This window comes from Populus trichocarpa, chromosome 8 (assembly GCF_000002775.5).
Source record: "Populus trichocarpa isolate Nisqually-1 chromosome 8, P.trichocarpa_v4.1, whole genome shotgun sequence".
Lineage (NCBI taxonomy): Eukaryota > Viridiplantae > Streptophyta > Magnoliopsida > Malpighiales > Salicaceae > Populus > Populus trichocarpa.
This window is the reverse complement of record NC_037292.2, coordinates 8369401-8391483: the sequence shown is the minus strand read 5'-3', so window position 1 is coordinate 8391483 and position 22083 is coordinate 8369401. Positions and strand designations below refer to the sequence as shown.

Genomic DNA, 22083 nt, shown 5'->3' with positions numbered 1-22083 from the left:
AGATAATTAAATTATTTTATTGTGCTAAAAAAATAAATAGAAAACTTATTTATTCTTAATCAATCTAATAATAATCAATACATCACATAAAAAAAATTAAATTACTTCCAATAACAAGCTAATTGATTTGATTTGCTAATGGAAAGTTTATATTTGAAACAGGTTTTAAATTTTTAAACAGCGTATAAAAAGTGACATGCATAGGGTTGTAGTCAAGAAGACCATGATGCAATAAAAAGAATAAGGTGCTTAAAGTGGGAATTTGAAGCCTGGATTGGGACATTTCTATTCTGTTTTAAATTTCCCAGATTAATAGTTTTTGTTGGAAATATTAATCTGGGAAATTCAAAATACACGTACGCTCAGTTGATGCAATTCGTAACAAAGAGGAGGTTTTTTTAATAAATTGATATAAAAAAAGGTGAAAATAGAAAGCTTAGTTGAAGCAATTTTATCATCGTTGAAGTATTCAACTTTAAAAATAGCATTTAATTGTGTTCTCGAGACAAAGATATAGAGATAGTGAATATAGAAAAAACATATTTTTTATTTTAAAATATAAAAATTTACTCCAAAATTATTTGAAAAACATAATATTTTATATCTTTCTATTAATCTAATTTAATTAAGAGATAAATGTTAAATTAAAATAAAATACATACGCTGCACCACATTAAAGTCGCGAGTCGTATCCAAATTTAATTAAGAGATAAATGTTACTTCAATTTTTGGGCCAAGTGGATGACACTTGACAGTGAAATTTAATACAATGAGGCCCAACATTGTGTTAGTAGTTAGTACCAATCTAATTTTAATGACAAGGGAAGCTCATCTGCCCCACATCCCCGACATGGGCTGGCAGCAAGGTACGTGGATTTACTAAGAGCACATCTACCCCCTTCTTCTACAAACAAATTTGATTAATATTAACTCTAAATATAGTTTAATTCAACTAGTAATGAGTTTAAGTTCTTAAAAATCGGTACCACTAGAAACTTACATGGTTATTAACTTTAGAGCTCGTGGAATTAGTCAAGATACATGCAAGCGGATCCGGACACCCACGTTAATAAAAAATAAAAAAAATTGATTAATATACATATAAATGTCTTATTGAAACTATAACTTAAGATATGCATGTAAATATATATACGTATGCATGTCCCTGTCAGTATAAAGGTATTAAGCATCAATATCGACTGTCGAGGGCAGAATATCTGTGCTGTCATGAACACCTTGTTCTCTCTAACGGATGGATTTTTGGCTGGGGGAACTAAAATTGCCATTGCAATCGGGATTTAGTTGATCTTGACCTCATATTGATTGAACTAGTATTCATCTATAAATACATGCCACCTAAAATTATGCTTGGTTTAAAGATTAAAACTAGAAATGAAACGTTAAATGTTAAAGGGTGTAATATTGATCGTATAAAAAGGTGATTAGAGAATGAAATATTAAGAATATTTGTTATATTTATTAAAATTATTTATAATGACACAATTAGTCTTTTTTTTATAGATTAAATTAGTTTATTTATTCGCGCTCCGCTGCTACCATAACCATGTTTTTAAAAACATAAAAGAAATATCAAGAGTGTGTAGATTTTTTGCAAGAAAATAAATCTTTTATCTTGGATCTTTGTGTGGTTCGAACTCTTTTTTATTTTAAAAAAAAACTAATATTAAATGATAAAATCAGAAAAAAAAAATATAACAAAAAAAAAACATTAGGCCACGTAAACTTTTCAAAATAACAAAAATAACAAGCTATAAAATAAAAGAAAACGTCAAGCCACGTAAACTTTAAATCTCTTATTATTATTATTATTATTATTATTATTATTGAAATCGTGGGCAAGAGAACGTGGCACGTAAAATTTTTTATATCAAGGGTAAGAAAGCATTTTTACTATTAAGAAATTTTTGAAAAGTCAAAAAAATTATTGGTCAATAATTATAAATTTTGTTGATTTTAGAGATAAAAGTGTAATTTTATTATATAAAAAATGAAAAAGATACATACACCCTAAATAATTTTTTGATGATTAATGAACGGGTGGAAAAGACCAACAAACTCTATGTTTTTTAGCTTATTTTTAATATAGTTAAAATATATATATATATATATATATGATATTTGAATCTAATGTTGGTTCACGAAAAGAGGAGTGAATGGAAATTTTAAAAAGAAAAAAAGAAACACAATTCCCCTTATACTCTCCCTTACTATTTATTTACCCTTCCCCTGACTTCAGGAACACGGTCCTCGGGATTGGGTTAATGTCTTTTTATTTTTACAGTTAAAAATATTTTAAAAAATTATTATTATTATAATATTAAACAAGTTTTAAATATTTTTCATCTTTTAATATTTCTTCTAATTTTTTAAAAAACATCCAACATAGTTAAAAAGATAAACAACAATCCTTTTTTTAGTGGCGTCGGCATTTTGCTAGTAAAAACATTAAAAATGATGTTTTTGTTGTCTGGAATCTGCAGTGCAGGGCATCGCATCGCCAAAATGATGCCTTAAATCTGAAATCAAGCCCGGCTGAATGGATCGAGACAGGAAGACTTATTGAGGGTTCTTGAAGTAGCTGGCAACTTTCGGTTGACGGAAAGATGACATGTCCTGTCCGTCTCTTCCAAAACAAAACCTTGTACTGCCAGCTATGGCACGTACCTGCCCTAGTTCCCTGGAATTGTCTGCACGATAAGCCTAGTGTACTTCAAGTCTGTTACCCATTTGTAGTACTGTGGCTCTGGAGAATGTTTTCGAATATTAAAAAGCTATGAAAACTCTTGTATGCATCTGATATCCAAAATTCCAAAGTCTAATATGCCTTGGATTTCAAGTTAGATGAAATAAAAATTTAATCAGAACAAGTTGTATGGTTTTTGAAGAGTCATTCTTAAAAATCTCAAAGAAAAAGGAAAGGCCAACAAAATATGAGAACTCGAGGGTCTCGAAAGGTAAAAAGATGACAACAATTGTGAATTTGGCCATATTACCTACTAGCTTTAACTTTTGACTTTTGAAGGTATCGTTGAATCTGCATTCTAATGCGAACGGTGTTTTCTTGAATTTTAAAATTATTTTTCATATATTTAAATAATTTTTAAAAAATAAAAAATAATATTATTTTATTATAATTTCAAATAAAAAAATATTTTAAAAAATAATCACCATTACATTCTTAAATAACCCGTAAATCTGCAGTTAAGACGTAGTTAAGAGTAGGGTTTGAACTTTCACAAACAAAGCAGGTCCAGCAACCAGACCAGTAATATACCTTTTGATTTGTCATCCGAAGCAAACAAATATCAAAAGAAAGCATGCACACCCCAACATGACCATGATTGAGATATTTACCGACTAATTAGCAAGAAAATCGAGAACGTGATTGGACACTTAAACATGTCTTAGTGGGAATCTTAATGCCCATCGCATCATCCAATAATCCATTGGCTCATGTCTCTAATTTCTCGGGAAGGAATCATTAAAATGCGGGAACAACAAACATTTCGTAAGCTTTAGGATTCAGTAACATTGAAGGACACATACAGCTATTGATAAGACCCTGCAATATAGTGGCTAGTTTTACTTTTGCCCGAAAGGCTGATTTTGAAGTTTTTAAGATGGCAGCAGTGATTATTTTAAAAAATATTTTTAAATCAGTATATTAAAATAATATGAAAATACAAAATAATATTAATTTAAAATAAAAATTATTAAAAAAATATTTTTGAAACGTAAAAATAAATCCGGTAAAGGTTGTATTTGGTTAAGGCTTTTTACGGGGAGTGTAATGTGGTGTAGTTAAAACTTTATTATGTTTTGATTATAATTTTAAAAAATTTTGGTTAATCAATGTAATATAATTTTATATTGGTTTTATTGGATTTTTTTTTAAAAAAAACCTTAGTTTAAAAAAATGCTACAATTTATATGTATATTTTTAAAAATCTATCTTATCAAATCATAACCATAAAAATTATCATAATATCAAATACACGCCCTTAATGTCTTGGAATAGAATGTGTAAATACAAAAATAACATAAACATGTTTGGTTGAGATGATAAATACTAGAGTATAGGAAAATATATTAGGGGTAAATTTCTATTTTTACAAAAAAAAAATTCCATCTTAATTGTCGTTATTTTTTGTGTAACCAAACATCACTTTTATGAAATAATAACAGCAGCATTACATCATCATACCTAGACAACCTTGATAGTGCATCTCGCTCGTGCCATACATGTCCTGAACGTGTATTTTATTAAAAAATCATCTCAACCCAATAACTTAAGCTGTTAAGTAAGGTTTCAAGATATGATTTATATTATTCTCTAACACACCCACTCAAGTAAAAGTCGTTTGGGCTTGAAACTTGCATAAACTCATATTATCTTGTATTTAATTTTTATCAAATAAATGGAGGTAGTGAGATTCGAACTCATGATCGCTTAATCGTCAAGGCTTTGATACCATGTTAAAAAATCACCTCAGCCCAATAGCTTAAACTGTTAGGTGAAGTCAATATATGATTTATTTTATTCTCTAACTCATTTTATATTCTCAACCATTATCCGAACAATGTATTAACTGTTGGAATCATCCACATGATTTAGGGATATTTTGAGCATTGACATGTACATAATTTTAGGCAAACTAACTATATGGTTTGTGCTTCACAGTTGACCGGATGAATTTTTATTTCCAACACAATAAAAAATAAATATGCAAACATTTAAATGTGTTTTTTGGCGGAAAAAAATATAATTACAAATCAAAACTGTCATATATTTAATTAGATAAATTGAGATTTATATATTATAATAAATGCATGGCCCGTGAGTTAGGCTTTTTTATTCCCAGCAGTAAAGCATCATATGCCCTTTTATTTTTATAAATATTCAAGGGTAGATAATGCATCGTCCACCCTTTAACTTCTTAAAAAAAAGCAAGGCACGATACATCATTTGTTGACTTAGTTTTGAGAGATTAAAGGCCACTAGAACACTAGATCTTAAGTTTTTTTGGCTCAAAAATTCATTTTCAACCTGTGTTTTTATTCAAAATACTTAGAAAATATCATTGATACCTTGATAATGACACCTTAATAAACTCATATATAGCGTTTTATAACCTAAGAATCGATTAAAAATCCAAAATAAAAAAACTTCACGATGTCATATTTATCTTTTTAGATATTTTGATGATAAAATAACACATAAAAAAAACTTTTCTCGTCGAATGAAAAATACTAACATAAAGATCAATAATTTTTATGGCTGAAATTGGTGTTAACCTATGATTTTCTTTTTTAATCATTAAAATTCAGTGACTTTCTCTTTCTTTTCTCAAATTAGAAATTGAAAAAATAAAAAAAATGAAAATTTATACTAAAATTAATTTTTTTTTGAAATTTTGAAAATAAGAGGAACCTAATATGATGAAAAACTATCAATTTCCTCTGTTATTTTCATTTTAATCTTTTATTTTTTTTAATCTCGTACTTTTCTAAAAAATCAAGTCAAATTGACTTTTAATTTTTAATTTAGTCTTGTAAGAATGAAATAAAAAATAATAATTGCAATATTGTAATAGTCCATGCATGATACACTAATTCCGTGTCTGTGGTGATGTGAGTGTTTTGTCCGCAGCTTTTACATTATAGTTAATGAATAGGTAATGCTAAAGTGGGACATTTGAACCCAAATTTGCCATTAAAAAGCAAAGTGACCATGGATTCTAAAAAAACCATTACAAGAGGAATTCAACAAAACTTAGCATAAGCCTCGCAAGGAAATGAATTTAATTATTGATCAAAGAAGACGTCAACAAACAACATGATAAAGCACACGGAAAGGGGGAAAATGAGGGAAAAAAGCCTCCACTTTCGGCATTCCCTCGGCAGCACACACGCATCTCTGGAGATGTTGTCTTCTCACCAAACCAATTCCCTTACTACCAAACCACCCTACCTTACCTGTAAATGTTGCATGAGACATGCCATCTTACACCACTTTCTTTCTATCAAATTCGGCTTTTAAATAATTGTGTTCGATTAATATCAACATTATTGATCAGTTGAGGTGGTGTCATTCTTAAAAAAATTTAGATCCCATGAGATCGAAATGTTTGTCTGCACAAGGTGTTTATGAAGCATATATATAGCTCGGATTTAGAGTTCGTGATATGGCGATTTATTGGTAAAAAGGAAAAAAAATGGATCCTTTTTCTATTTTGCAATAAAAGATATTATTAAATTAATTAACATGCCAATCAAAATTAAATTACTTCTTCGAACAAGACTGAATTGGCCAAGGATCATGTAATATCCTTATCTACAAACGCATTGTGAGAACTAATAATTTCAACGCTGACGAATTAATGATAAATTATCCAAATTTTTTTTCAACCACTTCATTGATGTAAATCTTTTCTCTCTTATTTGAAGGCAATTGGTTGTACTTGTTTTTTTTAGTAGGTATTTAAAAATTAAATAATGATTACTTTTAAAATATTTTTCATTGAAAAATATATTAAAATAATATTTTTTTATAAAAATATTTTTAACATCAACACATTAAAATAATAAAAAAACATAAAAAAATTTAAATAAAAAAAATTCAATTTTTTTAGAGAAGTCATTTAAAATGCAATTCAAGCGATATTTTAATGGTATTAATACACTTCACTTCACTTGGGTGTGGCATGACATAGATAAAGATTATATGAATCGATTTTTTCTGGTCTAATGTGGCCTTTGTAATATACAATATTGTAAACATATTTTTCCAACCCCATTTTCTCATTCAAAGGAGCTAATTTGAATTAGAGACCCTCTACTGAAAAAAAAAAAAAAACCAAATTTAGTGATATTTTATTCGAATAAATCAAAACACAGTTTCTGTGATGTAAACTTATAATGATTACAAGCGATAGTCAATGACGAATTTCATACATTATATGAGCTTTAAAATTATAATTTCATTTAAGAAAAACCCACCACCGAAGGACACAGATGAGCACATTCTAGAATGGATGTTGCCCAAGAAGAGTGAAACGCACGCTCGACTAGAAAAGCGTGGTACGGTAATTAAATTGCGTGAAGAAAGAAATCTTCTGTATTAGTTTATTTCCTTTCTGCTTACCAAAAGAAAAAAACTGTAAGAAAGAATCCTTCTTCCGTGGAAAAGAAATTGTTTAAGCTCAGCTTGTTAAAGAGGGATACGGGCAAGGATGTACAGTTAACTAACTACAAGAGGGATAGCATTAGGAGTGTTTACGTCAGATTCGGTCTGGTTTAAGCCAAAAAATCTAACCAAATCGGAATTGGTTAGCATAAGTTTGTATCTATTAAATAAGGTTGAATTGGTTTGGTCCGATACAATCTATATAGATATTATATGAAGGCAGGGCTGGTCAATAAGTCAACTAAACGTATAAATAGTTGTAAAAAATCTATATATTATTAAAAAAATCTTCAAATATTATATTAAAAAAATCTATATAGATATTAATGGATATTATATTAAAAAAATCCCAAATATTAGAAAAGCTTCAAACTAATTTATGTTTTCTTATATTATTTACCGTCTCCATTTAAATCACAGCTGGAGTACACAAGATAGCCAAACTGATTTCTTTTATTATTTTTATCTGGGTTATCTCTGTGGTTGCCGACTGTTTAGAGAGCTGCAGTTTTTCAAAATAAATGGATGTTTGTGATGTGATTGTGGTTATTTTTTAAAATATATTTTATTTAGTAATATATTAAAATAATGAATTTTTATTTTTTAAAAATTATTTTTAATATCAGTATATTAAAATGATTTAAAAAACAGTAAAAAATATTAATTTAAAAAAAAATAAAAATTTTTAAATTTTTTCAAAAATATTTTTAAAATACAAAAATAAATAGAAATATGTGAGCCACTGGAGGGGAAAAAAAATAAATAGAACGAGATCTGCAGGTTTAATTAATTCTTAATTAATTACGTATGGACGCTGGCCAATCAACAGAGAAATCTTGAGCATGAAGTGCAATAAAAACAATTTAGTACCCTTTAACACAAACGAGCCAATAAGAGAAGACAGCTGATATCATATTACAACAATGAACATCAAAAACCCTAATCCAAAATACAAGTACCTGTGGAGAGAGAAAGAATCATGAAATGCTTCAAAACAAGAGAGAGAAAGAAAGTGAGGGTGCGCTACTCATTTCTTTTAAGTTCTTGAGAAAGGAAAAGGAGAAAAAATACAGACACATGGAGTGCCATTTTTATTAAAGAAAGTGAAGAGAGAGGATAATAATAATAAATAAAAATAAGAAAAAGAAAAGAAAGCAGGAAAGATGGTGGTAGCGGTACCAGGAGGAGTCATAGTATTAGAAGAAGAAGAAGAAGAAGAAGTGCAGAAGAAGAGAAGAGAATTAGTAGTAATCGAGATGCGTGCAAAAAATATTATTATCAATAATAATAATAATACCAACCATAACTCTGACAATTCTTCCTCCTCCTTTTGATCCTCATTTTGCCCGGCATTTAACTTCTCCCTCCTTTTGTCTTTGCTTTCTTGGAATTTGATTCTTTCTTTCATATGCTCGAATCGATCTGCGGATGCATTCTTGATGAATCCGGCATCGGTTAGTGAGATGTTTCTTTTCTTTTATTTCTTAGGTTTCTTTCTTGTGCCTCCTTTGGTTGCTTCTGCTGCTGTTCTTCTTTAGGATATCTTTTTGTCGTTGTTGTTATTGTTGGTGTTATAATGGTGTTAACTTTAATTGTGGTGTAAATACTAGTTAACAGTTGTCAGATTTGCTAGTGACCATTGCTGTTGCTGTTGTAAGGATTCCTAAGCCCTCCCTGGATATATTTTGTGATTCTTGGAGGATTTTCTTAATTTGTTTCCTCTTCATCTTGATTTCTTCTTAATTACATCTTCAATATCAAAATACCATACAAATTAACCGCACCCACCTTTCTTTTCTTTTCCTTTTCCTTCTCGTGGATTTCAACACTAGTCAACCGAGTTCATTTCTTGATTTTCTTTCCAAATCCCCTCCAAATTCTGCTAAAGTCAAAGAAGAGAGGCTTTTTTAGACAGTGGGGGTCGTGATTTGAATTGGGCTGGTTTTTCTTTCTATGGGAATACCTGATACTTCTCTATTGGATCTACTAGACAAGGTTAGGTCTTGGATTTCTTGGGGAGCAAGTGATCTTTCAGCATCTTGTTTGTCTGCTAATTTTCAGATGCCTAATAACGGACTGTCGAGATGTGTAGTGAGTGTCATTCAAACAATAACCAGTTTTTTAATGGATACCATTGCCAAAGTTGTGGCAAGTGGTTGTGTTTCAATTGTATGAGAGGTTACCAATCAAATGGTGATTTTGGGGAGGCTATCAAATCTTGCAAGTTCTGTAATGGGGTTACTGTGAAACGTGATGGTGGAAGGAAGAATAGTGATAAAGTACACCCTACTGACTCTCCTAGAGGTAGCCCTGAGCCACCATCACCTTCTTTTAGTGCCGAGCCAATCCATAGTGATCGTCTTCCCCTTTATCTTGAATCCAGGGATTGTGGGTTTTCTCCTAATGCAATAACCACCAGGAGTATGACTTCTTTTAGTGCTCACCCGTCTCCTGTTTCTGTTCGTCGCTCATCAAGCAGGTAATAATTCTCAAAACTCCTAGTGTTCCAATACAATTTTCATGTTTTGCTTTTATTCTGTGTGTATCATTTCAATTTTCCCGTGTCTGCCCCCCCCCCCCCCCCCCCCCCCCCCCCCCCCCCCGGGGTAGAGAATGGGCCTTTACATGTGTATTCACTAATGCAGGAGTGATGAAGAAGAAGCAGAGGATTCTGGGAAACTCCTTTACAGCCCATCGAGTGAGTACTGTCATGATATTTCAGATATAGATTCAAGTAGTGTTAGTGCTAGGCTTGAGTTTTACAATTGTAAGACGGTGGGATCAAGTCCTTTAGACAGCCCTTCTCGGATTGATTTTAGTTCTTGCAGAGTTGGGCATACTGTACAGCAGGGGCGAGAAGGAAGCCCATTGTCTCAAAGTGATGGTCCCTTTGATCAAGAAAATATGGCTATTTTAAGCAGGCCTGACAAAAGGACTGAGGATCCAGAGAATACTGATGATTGCTCTGATGACGGGTCAGTTTTGAGGGATCAATATCACAAGTCTCCAAAACCATTGGATTTTGAAAGCAATGGCCTTATCTGGTTTCCCCCACCTCCTGAGGATGAAAATGATGAGGAGGAGAGTAATTTCTTCACATATGATGATGAAGATGATGATATTGGGGACTCTTCTGCAATTTTCTCATCGAGTAGTAGCCTCTCTAGCACATTTCCATCAAAGGAGAAACAGAATAAGATTAACAAGGACCCTACTAAAGCTATGATACAGGGGCATTTTAGGGCTCTTGTGGCGCAGCTTTTACAGGGAGAGGGTATCAAAGCCAGCAAGGATGAAAACAATGGAGAATGGCTTGACATAGTCACAGCAATTGCATGGCAAGCTGCAGCTTTTGTGAAACCAGATACCAGCAGAGGAGGTAGTATGGATCCGGTTGATTATGTAAAGGTTAAATGTATAGCATCAGGAAATCCAAGAGATAGGTATGACTTTTACATGTTCTGCTGATGCATTTTGTCAAACGCGCCCTGTACTTTTCATTCAAACTTTGTTATACCATTTTTTTAAGCTGTGGATACCTTTTGTGCTGCAGCACCCTTGTAAAGGGAGTAGTTTGTACAAAAAATATAAAGCACAAGCGCATGACCACACAATACAAAAATCCCAGATTACTTCTTTTAGGAGGAGCACTCGAATATCAGAGCGTTGTGAATCAGTTGGCTTCTTTTAATACATTAGTGCAACAGGTACATTAGTAATTTGTAAATTTGTTTAGTTTCAAGTATATCAAGATTTATGGGTTGAGGATTGGGATTCTTGTCTTTGACACAGGAAAATGATCATCTCAAGCTGATCATGTCGAAGATAGAGGCTCTTCGCCCAAACGTTCTGCTGGTTGAGAAAAGCGTATCTCCATATGCCCAAGAATATCTACTGGGAAAGGAAATTTCCTTGGTGCTGAATGTAAAAAAGCCTTTACTGGAACGTATAGCTCGGTGCACAGGTGCTCAGATTAGTCCATCGTTTGAGAATATTTCTACAACACGACTGGGACATTGTGAACTATTCAGGGTAGAGAGAGTGAGTGAAGAACATGAGACAAGCAATCAGTTCAACAAAAAGCCATCTAAAACATTGATGTCTTTTGAAGGGTGTCCAAGGCGTTTAGGTTGCACGGTATGTAATCAACTCTAAATTATTATTAGTTTTCATTGAATTTGGATTCAGCTAGGTGAGGTTCTAAAATATATAGAGATGCACCTTGTCCAGTTATTTCCTCATTGCTGGTCTGTGTCGTGAATTTACCCCCTTTCAACACTGGAAATGGAGGTTTCTTTGACTAGTGTTTACTTCACTTCAGACTTGTGTAATAATGCATCCAGTTGCGTAAAGTCAATATTGTCCATGATCTATTAAACATTCTGCAAAATGCAGTTTTCTGATTGTTTTTTCCTCCAAATAATTTACATCTTATAGAGTGCAATGCTTAAACAAGAATTGTTAGGGAGAGAATGTCACCTCCTTTTGGTTTAAGATTTCTTTATATACACTCGTGGAAGAATCTCATATTTATTCAACTAAAGCAAGTGCATGTGCTTCCCAGATAGGAAATTGTCTCTTTTAATTCTTGTCCGAGGTCTGATCCATTTTACTAGGGTTCATGGACCACGATAATGAGAGAAAAAAAGATGTCTACTACATAATCAGGCCATCCTATGCTGCAGTGCTCAAAGCATAAAGGCTGCCCTTCCCGTGTATTTTACTGGCGACTGTGTGTAGATTATTGATGTATTAAATAAGTGAAAAGGAAGTATGCTGGCTTGTTATGTTGGTGATCTCATTTTGAACACTTTGACTGATTTTGCTTCATTTTCACATGAAAGTTGCGTCATACTTTTGAAGCAATACAATTAAGTTTGGAGCTTCATATTTAAAATACATCTTCAAACGCCCAATGGTTATTTTCTATCACCAAAATTATCTTGTAATTGCTCTGTGATCCTACATGGTCTTCTTAAGATTTGCAAAGAGAAAAGTTTCAGAGTTTGATTTTGGTTTCTGATAAGGTTGTTCCTGTCCATATCTTAGGTCCTTCTGAGGGGCACATGTCGTGAAAAGCTAAAGAAGGTCAAGCATGTTATTCAATATGCAGTTTTTGCAGCCTATCACTTGTCCCTTGAGACTTCTTTCCTTGCCGATGAGGGTGCAAGTCTTCCTAAGATGACAATTAGACCCTCAATTGCTATTCCTGAGAGAACAGCAGCAGATAATTCCATTTCAGTTATCCCTCCAATGATTTGCCATGCTGAAGTTGCTTTGTCTGCTCAGGATGATGGATCACTGGGTCTTAAACCAGAGCATGAAGGATCAGAATCATTGACGGGGAACCTTGATGCTGGTGTCATTCATCCTTTATCTCCATGTTCCGTCACTTGTAGGTCTGGAAATGAATTCTCTATTGCATGCCATGGCGATTTAGTGTCTAATGCGGGGGGATTGGATGCATTTTCTGCAAGTCAATGTGAGGGTCTAAAGATGTTTGCTGTTTCCCCTGGTATCAAAAATCTTTCACAGCCAGAACTACAAGATATCATGGCTGAAGAAGAGGGACAACTTTTGGCGACTCATGAATCAGTACAATCTGAGAAGATTGATGAAGATGAGGTTTCCAGTGAATATTTCTCAGTCACTGACACATACCAGAGCATATTAGTATCATTTTCAAGTCGCTGTGTGCTGAAAGGAACTGTATGCGAACGCTCTCGGCTTCTGCGCATAAAATTCTATGGAAATTTTGATAAGCCACTTGGAAGATATCTTCGTGATGATCTGTTTGATCAGGTGACTCATTATTGGTTTCATTTATCTTTCTCATGACTCCTGTTACATATCTGAAGCTTAGATATTAATGGGTTTGTTGTCTCCAGAAATCATGCTGTAGGTCATGTAAGGAGCCAGCCGAAGCACATGTTCTGTGTTTCACTCATCAGCAGGGTAATCTTACAATCAATGTTAGATCCCTTTCCTCTGTAAAACTACCTGGAGATCGTGATGGTAAGATATGGATGTGGCACCGATGCCTAAGATGTGCTCATATAGATGGAGTTCCACCAGCAACTCGTAGAGTTGTCATGTCAGATGCTGCCTGGGGACTTTCTTTTGGGAAGTTTTTGGAACTGAGCTTTTCAAACCATGCAACTGCCAATCGTGTTGCACCCTGTGGTCATTCATTGCAGAGGGACTGTCTTAGATTCTATGGGTAAATTTTGTAGTTATGGAATTATTATTTATCATTATTGGCTTTTTCTGTGTTTTCGGTATTCATGGAAAAGTCTCTCAGGTTTGGGAGCATGGTTGTGTTCTTCCGGTATTCCCCTATTGATATTCTCAATGTCCATTTACCGCCATCAATGCTTGAATTCAACGGCATTGTTCAGCAAGAGTGGACAAGGAAAGAGGCAGCAGAGGTGCTTTTTAAGAATGCAGGCTTGCTTACTGCATGTTGTTAAATCAGACTGATTTAATGTAGAACTGATATTTTGAACCTTTTTTCTTCCGAAACAGCTCTTGGGAAAAATGGAAACCTTCTATGGTGAGATATTTGGTGTGCTTGACAGCATGGAACAGAGAAGTAAATATTTTGGAAGTGAATTGTCAGATACCAATGAGTTACAGAATCGCATCATGGAGCTGAAAGATCAACTCGTAAAGGAAAAAAACAATTACAGTGTAAGTACATGCTGATTCTTAAAACTTTCCCTTGGAAAATTAGTGTTAGCTCTTTTGATCTATGGAGTGTTATTACCAGAGGCTTATTGTCTAATGCTGTTATCAACCTGTTTATCCTTGTGCATAATGTTTACCAATTCCAAGTGATGAATCTTTTAACCAGTCCCCTTGCAAACAGGGCATATTACAACTGGCAGTTATGGAGAGTTTACAGTTGGATCAAACAGCCATGGACATTCTAGAACTCAATCGCTTAAGACGTACTCTTCTAATTGGTTCTCATGTTTGGTATCGGAAGCTTTATTCACTGGACTGTCTCCTTAAGACAAACTATCTTGTCAAGGCTAAAGAAGGGGATGTGTCTTATACTGAGCTGAAAGATTTGAAGAACGATATATTTTGCAAGGATAGCAAGCTTGACCATGATCATGAAGAAAATATCTCTGGCTATTCAAAATCACAGGAACATGTAGGGAATGATTTTCAGTCAGAGAAGAAAGAAACAGGTCTGTCCTTCGAACATTGTGTTCTTGAACATTCAATGTTGCCATCATGTTATCATAACACAGAGGATGAAGTGCATGCAGGTGAGGAAACCGCGAGTAAGACATTATTTAGTGACAACCCTTCCCATGCTTCCAATCTGTCTGACAGAATTGATTCTGCATGGACGGGTACCGATCAACTTCCAATTAAAGTTCAACCTCCGCATGCATCTCAGGCAGAGGCAGATGGATTCCAACCTGTGTCTGTCAGGCAGCCAAATTTGTTTGATAATCCTCCTTTTCGAAGGATGGTGGCACCAAAGAGAGTTCATTCTTTTGATTCTGCATTGAGAGCCCAAGAAAGAATCCAGAAAGGGTTGCCTCCATTGCATTTGTCGACTATCAGATCATTCCATGCATCTGGAGATTACAGGAGTATGGTGAGAGATCCTGTTTCAAATGCAATGAGGACTTATTCCCAGACATTGCCACTGGAGGCACATAAGTTGAATTTAATGCACAGTTCCACACACTCATTTATCTCCTCCGCAGCTAATATGGCTGGAGGAGCTCGGTTATTGTTACCAGTGAGGGCCAACAGTGACTTAGTTATAGGCGTGTATGACAACGATCCTGCAAGTGTAGTTTCCTATGCCCTCAGTTCTAAGGAACATGAGGATTGGGTTACTGATAGGTCAAATGAGAGTGCAGGAATCTGGAGTACAATTAAGCACAGTAAAGAAGATTCTGCAGCTTCCTCTTTTACATCCTGGCAGTCTTTAGATTCCATGGACCTAGATTATATGAGCTATGGAAGTTATGGGTCTGAAGATCCTTTTTCAACCTTGGGCACCTTGTTTATGGATTCAAAAAAATCTCCACACTTGACAATTTCTTATGAAGATGCTTCTTCAATTGCTGAAGGCAAAGTGAGGTTTTCTGTTACTTGTTATTTTGCGAAGCAGTTTGACTTTCTTAGGAAGAAATGCTGCCCTAGTGATGTTGATTTTGTTCGTTCACTGAGTCGCTGCCAGAAGTGGAGTGCACAAGGAGGAAAAAGCAATGTATACTTTGCCAAGTCATTGGATGAGAGATTCATCATAAAACAAGTAAAAAAGACTGAGTTGGAGTCCTTCGAGAAATTTGCCCCAGAATATTTCAAGTATCTGATTGATTCTCTCAACTCAAGGAGCCCCACTTGCTTGGCAAAAATTCTTGGTATTTATCAGGTTAGACTTTGTCCTTTTCTTTTATGAGAATGTACAACTTACATGGGTGGGTGATGCTGGGTGTAGGGGTGAAATACATATGATTTCATGTGATTCTCTATCTAATGAGTTTGGTGGCAGGTTACTGTAAAGCATTTGAGAGGTGTCAAGGAAACAAAAATGGATTTGATGGTGATGGAAAACCTCTTTTTTAACAGAAATATTGGGAGAGTCTACGACCTTAAGGGCTCTTCTCGATCCCGCTACAATACTGACACATCTGGGTCTAACAAGGTGTTACTAGATACGAATCTAGTGGAAAGACTGCGTACAGAGCCCATATTTCTTGGAAGTAAGGCGAAGAGAAGCCTTGAGAGAGCTATATGGAATGATACGTCATTTTTAGCAGTAAGCTTTTTGTTTAACATCTCACCATTGTACGTAAACATGAAAAGGTTTGGAGTTTTGGCATCGGGTCTTTTATACTCTCTTTTTTGGTTTTGTTTTTCTTTTTTCAGTAATTGCAATAAACATCAAACATCCAGTTTCTGAAATTTAAATTCAAAAGCAGTAGCAGCCAGAACCCAGAAAGACCTGAAACTTTAGTTTTCATAAACAGCCGCCGCCTTCCCCTCCCTGTTCAGTACATTCTTTTGATAATTACATGAGTGATCAAGGTCTTCAGTTAATACGTTAATAAACCGAACACTATTATGTTTGTCTTTGAATGATATGTGTAATCTTAAGTACTTCCAATCTTATCTTTTCTACTTAGAAATCTCCCGTAAAATGCTCTCATCATATTAATTCTTCAATGCGGACTTCTGTATACTGTGAGAAACTAGCAGATAGATTTCCAGGTTTTAATTGTCAAGACTGAAAAAAGGCTTGATTTGCTTGAAACGAAAATGATATTTGTTGTTTAATCAAAATGAATTCATGGCATCACTTGAAACCTAAATAATTTTTCCAGTTTTGGTATTGTTTAGATATCTCCTTTCTTTTCCTTTTCTTTTGTTTCGAGGACCTTGCTAAGCCATTGGTCAATGAATTGCATTTTTCTTTTCTATGATATCATTGTTATAATTGTTTTTCACGTGTCCCCACGCTTGTACAGTCTGTTGATGTTATGGACTACTCTTTGCTCGTTGGAGTGGATGATGAGCGGAAGGAGCTGGTTTTGGGGATCATTGATTTCATGAGACAGTATACATGGGACAAGCATTTAGAGACGTGGGTTAAGTCATCTGGAATACTTGGCGGTCCGAAAAATGCTTCCCCAACAATTGTTTCTCCAAAACAATACAAGAAAAGATTCCGAAAAGCAATGACTTCATACTTTCTTACTGTACCTGATCAATGGTCTTCACGGACTGAATCACTGCATTCTTGTCATTCATAATCATTTGTTCATTAATAAGGCAGTCAGAGAGATTAGTGGAGAAGGGAAGGACGCCATCCAATCCCAGTAAATTTCTCTCTTTTTTTTTTCTTTTTTTTCTTTTTTTCATTTGGGTGGAATCTTTCGTGTATGGGCAAAGTGTAGCCCAACAAGAAACTTATATACGAGGGAATAAAAATTCCTTGTCGAGAGGTCTTTGTACATTTTTTTTTATATACATGTGCAATTGCGACCTCGGAATAAGAAGCCTCATTATGCTTTGCACTGTGATCTTTTTCCCTCGTTGGCAGGAATAGCTGGTAAACTTGGATTCGAAGTTCTTAGCATATGAAAGAGCAAATTAGAACCCCGTACATTCAATAAATCTGTATTATTTCATCAGTGCATTCAGTATTTGTATAACTTTTCCTGTTGAATTGTGATTGTTATTGCTAATAAAAGAGATCACTCCCAAAAAATACGTACAATATATATTTTGTGATTAGAAGACAAACATAATTACTCTAGCTATATATCCTAGAGTGATTGTGGAATGATTCTTAAAATAATTAATTTACGGCCAAAGATATGAAGGATGCATCTCTCTGATCAGCACTCTAAGCTCTTCCATAATGCTCAAAACCTCAAAGCTCCTTGGTTTTTATGCACAAGAACAAGACATAAAACCGGATATATATATATATATATATATATATGCGGTAAATTAATGGGAATCTGCAGGCTGACGTAGAGGGAATGCGAGCAGCTAGGTTATCTCTTGATCGCTCGCTTTGCTAATTTATTTAGTAAGAGTAGTGCTTTTTCTTGATTGCATATCTGGATCATTTGCTAATAAGAAGCCACAGCTATCTGCATCTCTCCTTCGCTGAAAGGAAGGAAACTCACTCGCTTCTGCAAAACAAAACAAACAAAATTGTTTATTCATAAAATAGTCCAAACATTACTAGATTTGGGTATTAATTTTAAGCTGTTAAAATTTTAAATCTAAAAATTAAAACTCACAGTGAAGTTCGATAATAAATAATAAAAAAAGGAAATCTTAATTCAAACATTCAATAGTAATGTATAAAAATCAAAAGAAAACATAATAGCTAGGGATGTAAATTAAAATGCTCGGTAATTCAGGATTTCTTTGTACATTCTAGCCTTAATTAATGGTTCATATACGTACGTTGGCAATTTTTGTTTTGATGGCGTGTTCAACTAAATACTTAGTTATATATAATCACCAAGCAGCTAGTATAAAATAAATAAATAAAAATAATATATAAATTAAGAATGTATTATATTATAACATTTAAACTTTTTAGATGAACTCGAATTTAATTATAAAATTCAACAATGACTCGGTGCTTTTGTTTTTGGAATGGATGGGTATTTATTTAATTGCACGGCTCGTTTAGTTTTCGCTAGGATTTTAATGGACATAGGAAGTTGTCACTTGGGAGTATTTTCAGCCTTAATTTGACAGAAGCCTAAGGGACCATATACAAGCCGCTAGCGCGGTGCTAATTGAATAAAAATACATATATATTAATTAGCAGGTACACTAATTACTACTTAATTACAAAATAAAATTAAATCCATCTCCATTTGATACGAAAGTCAGATTTTGGTTGAAAATAATTGAATAAAACCGTGTGTCCCACAACATGAAGTACAAAATTTCAATTAAAACCTCAATTAAAAAGAAAATGTTAACTAGATCCTTCATTAAGTACTTAAAAGTTCTGTTAACCGACCTAAGGAAGCTACGCCGTCCACTTTATTATTATTATTATTATTATTATACTAGTTCCGTAGCTCGAAAGAGTTCACATTTGCAAATAATCAAACCACATGACATGAACCAAAAACCTGAGAACATGCCACAAAATCAGGATTGATGTCGAAATGAGGTGTATATATATATATATATATATAAAAAAACTAAAGGCAAAAACCGGTGAACATGCCACAAAATCAGGATTGATGTCGAAATGAACATACCTCACGTGCCTTGATGATCCCTTGGTTGCCGACTCTCCCGTGGCCGCCACTCTTCCAATGAACTTGTTGCGACAACCCACTCTCTTGACCATTTTGTGCAATTTCACGAGAGCTATTATTGCTACCACCTGCAGTGTTTGCCATGCAAAGATCCAGAATCTTAGCAGCCGCCTCAGCCTCATCCTTACTTTCTTGCATCAACTTCTCCACTTGTTCCTTTGGTAATCTCATTTTCACCCTCATTGCACCACGTTTTGCCTCCTCGGACACAATGCTAGAAGGTTTCATTATCGAAAGATCAGATGTTGATCTCCTAGAGAGCATTAGGCTCTCGAGCCTGTCTTTAGCACTCATGTTAATCCCCGAACGAACCCTTCTTGGAACCCTCTCAGTTGGAGTCTCTGGCAACTCTACTAGGAAGTAGAGCCTTTTTGGCACCAAATCTTGGTGTGCTTCCAATGGCTTTGCCCTAATACCATAATGCTTAACTGCCTCTGATTCTAGCAAAACATGCCCTGGATAGTCCTTAACTACATCCCCGGCCTTCACCGGTGTCTTGAACTTGAATGTTTCACCATTTATCTTCATGACTTTTGCAGTCTTTTTCCCACCTAAAGTGTTGCCCATACTTGGTATTTTGGATTAATTTCACTCTTTTGAACACACAATTAACAAAATGAAGCCCTTAATCAAGGTGAACAATGCTCCTTTGTGAATACTTTATACTACTAGCTAGGGATCGGATCATATATAAAGCTGACAAAGAGGCGCCTGTGTGGTGGGTGGAAGATAAGGACGCCAGGATTTTGGGTAGTTGGTAATATTACAGTCAACGAAGAAGGCAAGATTTGAAATTGAAATAGGCGAAAGTTTGACAAATGAAGAAAAGTACGTATATGGTTTGGTTTTCAATATTCCAAGCAAAACTGAACGGTTATTTTTGTTTTCAGTTTAGTTTAATTATCTTAATTGTGAGAGATTTCTCGTAGACTAGCACAGTTCAGGCACTACATGCGTAATTAAATATGTTGCGTGGTTGCTACCTGGGTAGCTAATAAATTTAATTTCTCTCCTTGTAGCTACATGATTTCCCAAGAGTTCTTTTATATAAAATTCAATATGCATGTTTTATAAAGGTCTAACAACCATAAGAAAAACAAAAATAACCTAATAGCTAGAAAAAAAATATATGACATGACATAAAAAACTAGAAATAATAATCCGGTATCATTAAATATATCATGATAATATAAATTTATAAAGAATATAGAAGATTAATCTCAACAATATGCTCATTTATTGACATCTCATCACCAACTTCAAAGTTGGTTTTCCATGTTTATAAATTTTTCTATTAAAATCCTTTTAATGATACTGGAAATCTCGAGTTTTAATGGATCTATCATATTTTTTTTAATCTAAATTCTTGTTTTTTTGTGCTATATCATTTTTTTCTATCCATCAAATTATTTTTATTTCTTTTATTTTATAAAATATGTATTTTGACTTTTGTATATTTAAACTCTTTTGAAAGCATGTAGTAGCAAGGAGAAAAATTATATTTGTTCTAATTTGAAGAAATTCAACGGCCAGCCACATGTCTTGGAAAATAGACGACTAGCTAGCTAGTAACCTCCAAAAACCCCGTGGGTGGGGAAAATTAACGTTTTGATCTTGAAAACGAATATTAAGTAACGTTAATCACGGCGCTGTTTCAGTTCATTGACTTGGGAATAGTTTTATTGGCAATATTAATAATTTATTTGATATTATGATAATGATTGTTTTTAATATGATATTTTATTTGAAAATATATTTAAATAATATTTTTTTATTTTTAAAATTTATTTTGTTATTAGCAAATTAAAAAAATAAAAAAACATAAAAAGAATAACTCTAAACAATGCCATGGTGGATTTTTTTTTTTTTTTTACGATTGGATGAAAAGTAATTTGTTGGGTCGGCCATAACTTTTCTTTCCCTTTCTCTGGTCTCCCTGGCTAGTCTAAAGAAAATAGCATGCATAAAAGTCCGCTTTAGAGAACTATAAATTAACACGTTTAATTGCTAGTTAAGATAACTATATATTGTGTTCCTACTTCAGAGAAGCAAACAGCTTGAGTGTGAAATCACGGCCTTGGTCTAGATTGATACAACGCTGATCAACTTGGACGGGTTACGTTGTTTCTTTCAAGGTTATCTTCAACAAGGAGCGAACCATCTCAGGCTTTCTTCATTCTGAATATATATGTCCTAATTATAAACTGGTTAATTACTTTTAAACTTAATTAATAATTAAGCTAAGTCATGACAACTTTCTCAAATTGATCCCAAGAAATTTAATTAAGATCCCTCTGGCTTCTATTCTTCTTCTTCTTCGTCTTAGGCGTCCAATATTCGTTTCCGCACATGCAGTATAAATGATTGAAGTTTTCAAAGAGACTATTTCAACCCCAAGTTTTAGAGAATTAAATAACCTTTAGCACTCCATGATATATATAATATCATTAGAATTTCTATGAAAAAACAAAAAATGTCACTAGCTAACACGTATAATGGTGATTTTGTAATAAATATAACGTTTTTTTAATGGAGTGTAATGGGAATGCGCTGTGCTAAACAGTTATAAAAAAAAGTAATTTTCCCTTTCTTTTTTTTCCTGTCAGGATAGGCTCGGTCTTTAGGTTAATTATATACAATGATATTAATTACGATATATATAGCTAGCCCTCTCCTGTCACAGAATCCCACCCCTCTTGGAATTTAACCTAAAAATTCACAAGTACTCATTTGCAATTTGAGACAATATTCACTATAATCATACCTATTAAAGACGCTTCACCACTAACATTTTAACCCAAAAAAAGGGGGATATTCGTAGTTTTTAACGAAAGATTTAAGAAAACTAGAATTATTCAACCAGGAAAGAAGAAAAAAAAGAACACCTTAGAATTGCTTGGGTGTAAACAAGCTGAAAATCGTGCGAAAATGACAAAATGGTTGTTGAAGAGAGACTTGGAAATTGAAGACAGTAGTCATTGAGCTACTAATATGCATTCGCATCCTGCTCGGAAAAAAAGAAAAAGAAAAGGACATGAACAA

General features: G+C 33.8%; 2 protein-coding genes across 6 annotated transcripts; one reads left to right on the top strand and one right to left on the bottom strand.

Moving 5' to 3' along the window:
* The first annotated feature begins 8110 nt into the window (after nucleotides 1-8110).
* Nucleotides 8111-17262, top strand: LOC7482879 (putative 1-phosphatidylinositol-3-phosphate 5-kinase FAB1C). 5 transcript variants are annotated; one of them, XM_052454808.1, is made up of 12 exons: nucleotides 8111-9686; nucleotides 9853-10650; nucleotides 10761-10914; nucleotides 11000-11344; nucleotides 12257-13009; nucleotides 13096-13427; nucleotides 13509-13635; nucleotides 13733-13897; nucleotides 14076-14403; nucleotides 14485-15611; nucleotides 15732-15998; nucleotides 16708-17262. In XM_052454808.1, the coding sequence occupies exons 1-12, from the start codon at nucleotides 9292-9294 to the stop codon at nucleotides 16990-16992; spliced, it is 5076 nt and encodes a 1691-aa protein (XP_052310768.1). In that variant the 5' UTR covers nucleotides 8111-9291; the 3' UTR covers nucleotides 16993-17262. The 5 variants fall into 5 exon arrangements, with proteins under 5 accessions (XP_052310768.1, XP_024463250.2, XP_024463249.2 ...); XM_024607482.2 differs by having other exon boundaries at nucleotides 14061-14403; XM_024607483.2 differs by having other exon boundaries at nucleotides 9591-9686; nucleotides 9853-9905; nucleotides 10036-10650; nucleotides 14061-15611.
* A 266-nt stretch (nucleotides 17263-17528) lies between these two features.
* LOC7482878 (uncharacterized protein At1g66480) lies at nucleotides 17529-19811 on the bottom strand. Its single transcript, XM_024607484.2, has 2 exons — nucleotides 18982-19811; nucleotides 17529-17883 (listed from the first exon to the last, which is right to left on the bottom strand). The coding sequence occupies exons 1-2, from the start codon at nucleotides 19606-19608 to the stop codon at nucleotides 17821-17823; spliced, it is 690 nt and encodes a 229-aa protein (XP_024463252.1). The 5' UTR covers nucleotides 19609-19811; the 3' UTR covers nucleotides 17529-17820.
* Between the last annotated feature and the right edge of the window lie 2272 nt (nucleotides 19812-22083).

Excerpts from the sequence above, each read along its gene's own strand:
- LOC7482879 (XM_024607480.2), top strand. The coding sequence starts at position 9,292 with ATGTGTAGTGAGTGTCATTCAAACAATAACCAGTTTTTTAATGGATAC. Across the intron at positions 9,687-9,852 it reads GTTCGTCGCTCATCAAGCAG|GAGTGATGAAGAAGAAGCAG; the intron begins GTAATAATTCTC and ends TCACTAATGCAG. Across the intron at positions 13,636-13,732 it reads CAAGGAAAGAGGCAGCAGAG|CTCTTGGGAAAAATGGAAAC; the intron begins GTGCTTTTTAAG and ends CTTCCGAAACAG.
- LOC7482878 (XM_024607484.2), bottom strand. The coding sequence starts at position 19,608 with ATGGGCAACACTTTAGGTGGGAAAAAGACTGCAAAAGTCATGAAGATA. Across the intron at positions 17,884-18,981 it reads GGATCATCAAGGCACGTGAG|AAGCGAGTGAGTTTCCTTCC; the intron begins GTATGTTCATTT and ends TTTGTTTTGCAG.